This window comes from Bactrocera neohumeralis, unplaced genomic scaffold (assembly GCF_024586455.1).
Source record: "Bactrocera neohumeralis isolate Rockhampton unplaced genomic scaffold, APGP_CSIRO_Bneo_wtdbg2-racon-allhic-juicebox.fasta_v2 cluster11, whole genome shotgun sequence".
NCBI classification, from domain to species: domain Eukaryota; kingdom Metazoa; phylum Arthropoda; class Insecta; order Diptera; family Tephritidae; genus Bactrocera; species Bactrocera neohumeralis.
Window position 1 is genome coordinate 17,001,497 of NW_026089624.1, and position 8,341 is coordinate 17,009,837.

At 35.4% G+C, this 8,341-nt stretch overlaps 1 protein-coding gene and 1 long non-coding RNA gene across 2 annotated transcripts; both read left to right on the plus strand.

The window, feature by feature from the left end:
• The first annotated feature begins 3,513 nt into the window (after positions 1-3,513).
• LOC126766202 (uncharacterized) lies at positions 3,514-4,193 on the plus strand. Its single transcript, XM_050484097.1, has 2 exons — positions 3,514-3,653; positions 3,719-4,193. Exons 1-2 carry the CDS (start codon positions 3,620-3,622, stop codon positions 4,144-4,146), a joined length of 462 nt encoding a protein of 153 aa, XP_050340054.1. The 5' UTR covers positions 3,514-3,619; the 3' UTR covers positions 4,147-4,193.
• A 905-nt stretch (positions 4,194-5,098) lies between these two features.
• On the plus strand, positions 5,099-6,151 carry LOC126766295 (uncharacterized). Its single transcript, XR_007668827.1, has 3 exons — positions 5,099-5,753; positions 5,815-5,930; positions 5,981-6,151. It is a non-coding gene; the product is annotated as an uncharacterized LOC126766295 (long non-coding RNA).
• The last annotated feature ends 2,190 nt before the right edge of the window (positions 6,152-8,341 follow it).

The following is an 8,341-nucleotide window of genomic DNA, read 5'->3' on the forward strand; positions in this document are numbered from 1 at the left end:
TCGTTGGATCCCGCACAATTTGACAATCGCTCAAAAAAAGGCTCGTGTGGATTGGTGTAAAGAAATGCTGAAAAAATACGATCGCGGTGCTTCAAAAGACGTTTATAAGATCGCCACAGGTGACGAATCATGGATCTATGCGTATGAGCCTGAAACAAAACAGCAATGGACAAAAAAATAAAAAATAAAAAAAAAACAAAAAAAATAACCATTTTCGTTGATAAATATGCCTATTTACATTATTAGGCCGAAATATATATAGCAACCTACGTAAGGATAAAATGTTTAAATATAACCCATGGGTTCTTAGAATACATTTTAGCAACTGTTTGTAAATGTACTCACATTAAAACAAACCCAAGGTCACACAACATGTGCACTTGAAAACAATACCATACTATGTAGCATAACCAATATGCTACATACATATGAACAAGCACATGAATTGAGAATTAACAAATAAAAGCGACTGCAAAAATAAAGAATAATACGTATTTGAGTAAACCTAGAGATATGAATGATTGGTTAAGAAAATACCTACACCTAACAGCTACCTCAACTACCTAATAATAAAAAATGTAACTAAGTACTATCTATCTCCTAACTAAATTTCATCAAAATCCGTTCTGCCGTTTAGGCATGATAGAGCAAAACTCCCAGCAAAAACCATAAAAAAATCAGTAACTAAATTCGGTTTTCTGCCTACTTCCTACCCCCTAAGCACGATGACGTGATCATTTTGATCTTATATCCGTTTTTAGGTAACCATCTATTACCTTACTAAATTTCATCAAAATCCATTCAGCGGTTTAGACGTGAAAGAGCAAAAGTCCCAACAAAAACGACTAAAAATCACTAACTCAATTTAGTTATCTGCCTACTGCCTACCCCCTAAGAACGATGGCGTGATTATTTATAGCATATGACCATTTCTAGGTTATCATCTATCACCATACCAAATTTCATCAAAATCCGTTCAGTCGTTTAGGCGTGAAAGAGCAACAGACAGACAGAGTTACTTTCGCATTTATAATATTAATATGGATTTTTTTTGTCCGATTGATTTTAGATGAATCTCCAAGGACTTATGGTTGTCACCACAAGTACCTTTTTTTGGAACTGCGTCAACCCAAACAAATATAACTTTTAATTTAAAATTGTTTTTTTGAAATTTTCGTCACTTCAAGTCAACACAGTCTATAATAAAATACCACGATTTAATAGCAAAAAAAAAAAAATACTGAAAGTTATCTTTTTTCGGGCCTCTGACTACCCCTAATCCCATAATTTACCTAGAGCCGTTGTGTTGATTCGACATTTCTCGCTGTCAACGACCCGGCATAATTTAGTAAATAATTTAATGTTTAATGTAATGTAATACGTAATGTAATCCGTACGATACCAAAAACGTTTATATATTCATATGTATATAAATGTGTGACCCCACAATCTGCGCCAACTACCGTGGGATAAGCCTCCTCAACATCGCATATAAGGTTTTATCGAGCGTATTGTGTGAAATATCAAAGTTAAATGTTCGGAGAGACCTGTGAAAAGAGAATTGCCACACATCACCTCTTCGTCCATTTTAAAGCTGCTTTTCACAACACGAAAAGGAGCTGCTTTTATGCCGCGATGTCTGAATTTGTTACACCCGCAAAACTAAAACTGACGTTGAGCAACACCAAAAGCTCCGTCAGGATCGAGAAGAACATCTCCAATCCGTTCGATACCAAACGAGGTTTCAGACAAGGCGACTCCCTATCGGGCGACTTCTTCAACCTGCTGCTGCAGAAAACAATTCGATCTGCAAAACTTAATCGAGCAGGTACAACCTTTTATAAGAGTGTACAGCTGCTGGCGTATGCCGATGATATTGATATGATCGGCCTCCACTTTGATATGATCAACACCACCAATAATGTCAGCCTGGAAATCCAACGCAGGATATCTCTTGCCAACAGGAGCTACTTCAGACTGAGTAGGCAATTGAGAAGCAAAGTCCTCTCTCAACTAATAAAAACAAAACTCTATAAGTCACTCATAATTCCCGTCCTGCTATATGGTGCAGAAGCCTGGACGATGACAACAACTGATGAGTCGACATTGCGAGTTTTCGAGAGAAAAGTTCTGCAAAAGATTTATGGTCCTTTGCGCATTGGCCACGGCGAATATCACATTCGATAGAACGATGAGCTGTATGGGATATATGACGACATTGACATAGTTCAGCGAATTAAAAGACAGCTGCTACGCTGGCTAGGTCATGTTGTCCGAATGGACGAAAACACTCCAGCTCTGAAAGTATTCGACGCAGTACCCGTCGGGGGAAGCAGAGGAAGAGGATGACCTCCACTCCGTTGGAAGGACCAAGTGGAGAAGGACCTGGCTTCGCTTGGAATATCCAATTGGCGCCACGTAGCGAAAAGAAGAAACGACTGTCGCGCTTTTGTTAACTCGGCTATAATCGCGTAAGCGGTGTCTACGCCAATTAAGAAGAAGAAGAAGAACTAATGTGTGTTTGTATATATATGATCGCTATTTTGAAACTTTTGTATATATGTATGTATAATTGCAAAATACAAATATTTATAGTTTTTATTATTTAAAAAAAAAATACTTATTCTTACATTAAGCTGTAACAGCCTGGAAGTGGTGGAGTCATCTGTTAGAACTCTCCTGAGTTCTTGTATTTACAATTTACAAATTTAATTATATAATAATTATTAAGTGCGATTTTTCTATCATCGCAGTTCTGTTTATTTTACATCGTTTTTAGTATTTCCTATTTTCACTTACTTCTATTAGTTATTGTGGTTTTGTTATTGTATATAAATTCACATGTATTTGAAAATATTCAGCTTTTACATAATTTTAAATTTTTGAATGATTTCTTCACTTCCTAACGAAATAGTTTTAGCCAAACTTGGTGACAACTTTTTCTTTTTTATTAATAAATAATTTATTTTTATTTGGTAGTGGAGTTATTATTTCAATTTTAGTTTAAATAAAAAGTCTTCGGTGTTTGAATGGCAAACATTATTGTTTGATTTTTGTAAAATTCAATTTCATACTTTTCAATTTCTTCTCCAGTTAACATACATGGGTGCACCATATTGTACTTTGCCGCCGCTATGTCATCTTGTATTGCTTAAATTTTATTTTCTATAAAGTTTAGTTTGTTCATTTGGTCATTATACAAAAATTTTCGTTCAATTATATTTTGTTCTTTGGTTATTCCAGTTAGAGATTTTATTATTTGTTTCCTGTCTGATTCTATGGTCTCTTTCAACAGGTTTTATTATCTATTGAAATGTTGATTAATAACTATTTGTTTATTTAAATTTTCAATAGCATAGGTTTTAGTCGCTCAAGGCCGTAGCCAGGGGGAGGGCCCATACGGCAGCTGCCCCAAAAAGCCCCCCCCCTACCGTTCGTCCCATTGGTTATTTTTTGTATGTTTACCATCAATAGCTTTTTTAATGGTTTGTCATCACTATCATATTTGAGAGACAGCTGTCATTCAGGCAATTAAAAGAAAAAAAAGTGTCAAAAGTGATTAGTGTTGGTTAAAAAAAAGTGCCGCTTAAGAAGTATAACTGATAATAATATAATAAAAATGGACATTAGCACCTATTTTAATAATACTACAAGTACGTAATAGTTGACTTAAGTTATTGCATTACACTTTTTAATGATACATATGTTCTTATTGCAGCGAGATTGAAGAGGAGGCTGAGCTTAAATGATAGCAGCTCAAGTGAAGAGAGCCACGCGACAGATATGACGGCGGATGATTGCCATGCCAAAGATATTGGCAAATGGGTGGCTTTAGTCGGTACGATGAGTGAGGAGCAGAAAAAAGAACTGTTGGTTAGTTGTTGGAAGCCCGACCAAAATTATAATTTTTCAGCTGATGCAACACACTTGAAGAGAAAATTCAATTGGTCATGGTTAGATTTATACAAACCAGTGTTGGTGTACTCGCGCAGGCTAAAGGGCGCTTTTTGTCTTTATTGCTCATTATATCTTAACAAACCTGGCTTAACTTCCTCGTTTGTTGTACGCCCTTTTACAAAAATTAAAAATGTGCATGAGTACTGCAAAGCTCATGCATCAAGCAGTTTGCATAAAGAAGCTACGTAATCAGCAAAGTCATTTTTAAATGAAACTCCTGTCGATTTGCAAATGCAACGGGGTCATGCAAAAAAAATTTAACAAAATAAAAAAATTATTAAATCCATTATAAATACAATTTTGTTTTGTGGAACGCATGATCTTCCTCTTCGTGGCAAAACGAATGATGAAGGTAAATCTAACAGATTTATAAAAGTTAAAAACTATATTTCATTATTTCACTTTTTCAAAGGTGTTCTATATGATCTGCTTATGATGAGAATATCAGTTGGTGATGAGGCATTAAAAAACAATTTGGAGGATGGCAAACAAAACGCAAAGTATAGTAGTCCACAAATCCAAAATGAAATTTTGGACATTTCGGCGAAAGCAATTAAAAATTACATCTGCACAGATGTTAAGAAAGCGTCAGCGTACAGCATCTTAGCAGACGAGACAGCAGACATGGCTGGAAAGGAACAATTTTCGATAGGAATTCGATTTTTTGACAGCAGAAAAAAAATTATCCTTGAAGAATTTATTGGATTTATGGAATTAGATGCAATGGATGCAGCAACAATTGCAGCCAACATCAAAGGATTTGTGGAAGGTTTAGACTTAGATCCTGCTAAATGTGTTGGGCTTGGGTTTGATGGATGTGCTACTATGGCCGGCAATACTAGTGGGGTGCAAAAAATATTAAGAGGTGCATTCCAAAAAAGTTGTTATATTCATTGCGCCAGTCATCGCCTCAATTTGGTGGTTAATGACCTGAATTCAGTCTCTGAAATACGTAACACCATTTCCACCATAAAGGATGTAATACATTTTTTCAAAGAGTCACCCCTTCCCAGAAGATACGCTCCGAATGTACATTCTTTTTGTGAAACACGCTGGTCGGAGAAGTATAAACGCATCGCTGATTTTAAAAATTTCTATTGTGATATAATAGATGGATTGAAAAAACTAAGCACAGAAGGAAACGCTGGCACGAGAAAATTTGCATTCCAACTTCACAGTGCTGCAACTAAAAGCGTTTTTCTTATTTGTATATTCATTATTGCCAAATATTACAGCATTCTCCAACCAGTAGTGAATATATTGCAAGCCAAGAACAATGATGTGATGAAATGTAGAGATCACATCAATAACCTTTTAAATTTATTTGAGGAACATCGAGAGACATCTGCCAGCGAATTTGAAAAGATTTTTAGAGACTGTGAAAAGTTAGCTGAGAATGCATCGCTCAATATACATAAGTGTGCCCAGAGTCGTCGAGAAGCAAACAAAAAGATCAAATCCTCCATTCCCGACAACAGCAGAGTATTACCGCCGGGCAATTTTCATTCCATATTTGGACTCTTTAATAACATCTATTAGAGAACGATTTCCTAAAGAAAACACTCCAACTTTTGATCTCGAAGCCTTAAGTCCACTGCATATGAAAACTATCTCACTTTTTACAATATAAAACAAATTTTGGAAAGATAAGGAAGGATTTTTATCCGAGTATAAGGGAGCGACTTGAAATTCTGTTCGCAATCCCTGCACAACTGCCACTGTTGAACGGTCGTTCAGCACTCTCAGAAGAGTAAAGACATGGCTGAGAACAACAACGGGAGAGAATCGGTTGGGTGGTAATAAAAGCAAACATTTTTTTTAAATAATTAAGTAGGTACGTAAATTTTATTTCTTCAGGATTGTGCATGCTTTGCACCCACCGAGCTTTAGTCAAAGAGAATCAAGCGGAAATGGAAACGAAAATTCTGGAGGAGTTTTCAGCGAATCCAAGAAAACTTTTATTAGCATGAAAGGTATAAAAATAATATAAAAAAAGTTGCTGGAATTAAAAATTTTTTTCCAGCCCCACCCAACATGCGGACCTGGCTACGCCCTTGTAGTCGCTTCTTACGACAGGCATCACCTACCATTGGTATATTCTTGGAAAACCCCGTACTCACTTTGGCAATAATACCTTTTTTTTGTGTTTAATTTTTTTTTGTAAATGTAATTATCCCCAATAAATGCCCTTAAACTAAATGTATTTTCATTCCTTTCGTTTGAGTTTTTAATATTTGCCAATTTCATTGGTCTTTTTATATTCGTCGGATGAAAGTTCTGTAGTGGATTAATTCGGTAATACCGTTGATCTTTATGCCGTATTCTTTTGTAGTTCATTCTCTTTTTCCTTTGTTTCTGTATAGTCTTCCCTTTCTTTGTTTCTTTTGCCTATACTACTTCTTTTGAACATTTCCATTCGCATCTTTGAAACGTTGGAAGGCGTTCATTTGATGGTAGAATAATACCGATCGTCATAATTTCCTACAGTGACCTGCATTCTCATCTCTGTTGAAAGATCAGGGTTCTCAATTCCTGTTAGTTTCTCCAACAAGACTGAGTGCAATCTCGTCGGATGAAAGTTCTGTAGTGGATTAATTCGGTAATACCGTTGATCTTTATGCCGTATTCTTTTGTAGTTCATTCTCTTTTTCCTTTGTTTCTGTATAGTCTTCCCTTTCTTTGTTTCTTTTGCCTATACTACTTCTTTTGAACGTTTCCATTCGCATCTTTGAAACGTTGGAAGGCGTTCATTTGATGGTAGAATAATACCGATCGTTATAATTTCCTACAGTGACCTGCATTCTCATCTCTGTTGAAAGATCAGGGTTCTCAATTCCTGTTAGTTTCTCCAACAAAGTTGAGTGCAATCTCTATGCTACCTCCCCACCAATTTTCAGACAAATCGGTTCTGCCGTTCTTGAGTTATAAATGGTGTAACTAACACAACTTTCTTTTATATATATAGATATGATAGGATTTGATTTGTTGGCAGTTATTTATTAATAGTTGAATATGTTCCTTAAATTTAGGGTAATATATTTTAATTTTTTTGGTGAATTTTACGTTTCGTTTATACCGCTATGCATAGATTATTTTGTATGGTAAAGAGATATTTGCTTTAGTAACTCCTCTTCTTCTTCTATTTATGAGGCTCTTTTTGTGCATTTTACGAGTTTTAAATTTCTATCTTGAGCTAAAATTGCAATGAGTAATTTTGCATTTTATGATAATCCGCTTCAGATACTTCGGAAAATATTCCCACTATTCCCATTCCTATTATGTATTTTTTTAATGTTGCCTTGTTCTCTTCTTCTTCATCCATTGGGTTTATTTCCATTTTTACTTCCATAGAGACTTTGCATTTGAACTTTTGGGCTATATGTCAATATAATTTGTAAATAGTTTTGTGCTCAGTATATTGTGGAGCATCCACCACTGCATAAATTAAACAAAAATATCGGTTTAGTACACTTGGTTTTTTTTAAACAATTTTATTTAAGTAACTAAATCCAGATGTCACAAATTAAATAATCTAAATTAATAAGAGTAAGGCAGTAACACTCAAAATTCCGGAAACGGGTCGGTGCTAGCGATCAGGTTGACGCGGATCGTTGGTGGACGCACGGGATGGATGTCGGAGAACGAAAAAGGTGTATGTTGAATTGATGTGTCGATGCGAACTTTAAAGAATGTTAAATAGACGGTGCGGTGCGCGTGTGTAGCGGCGAACGTGACTTCTAGAAATGTAGAACCAAAAAAACGGCACAGCGTCACCTTCTCGTTGGTATAAGATGAAAAATGGAACAAAAACAGTTTGGTGTGGAGATGATCAATGATGCCCTGTTTTTCTAATTAACATGTTGATGTGGAGAGTGTTGTATTCACTGGTCAGTGATGCCCTGTTTTTTTCTACTTAACATGTTGATGTGGAGAGTGTTGTATTCACTGATCAGTGATGCCCTTTAGTTATAGTTCGGGCGACTGGAGTTCATCTCAACAATTTGAATTTTGTTTATTTACAACTTCTTCTTTGATTGGGAAGTGTTTAAGCAGTTATTCATCTGCTGAATGAATTGTTTCTGACATTTCCAGGTTTGGTTCATTGTCGTTACCTTCTTTTATTTTTGGTGAGTTCTCAATTCGACTGAAGAAATCAGCTGCGACGTTATTTTTCTCATTTACATATTCTATTTCAAAGTTGTATTCCTACAATTTCAATAACCATCTCTGATGGCGTTGAGAAATTATTTTCCTTTATATTTATTAACAAGATATTTGATTGGACAATGAACTGTTATTATTTTAACTTTATTGCCATATATGTACATATGGTCGAAAATATGTTATTGAAAAAAATACTGCCAAAAATTCTTTGTCTGTAGTT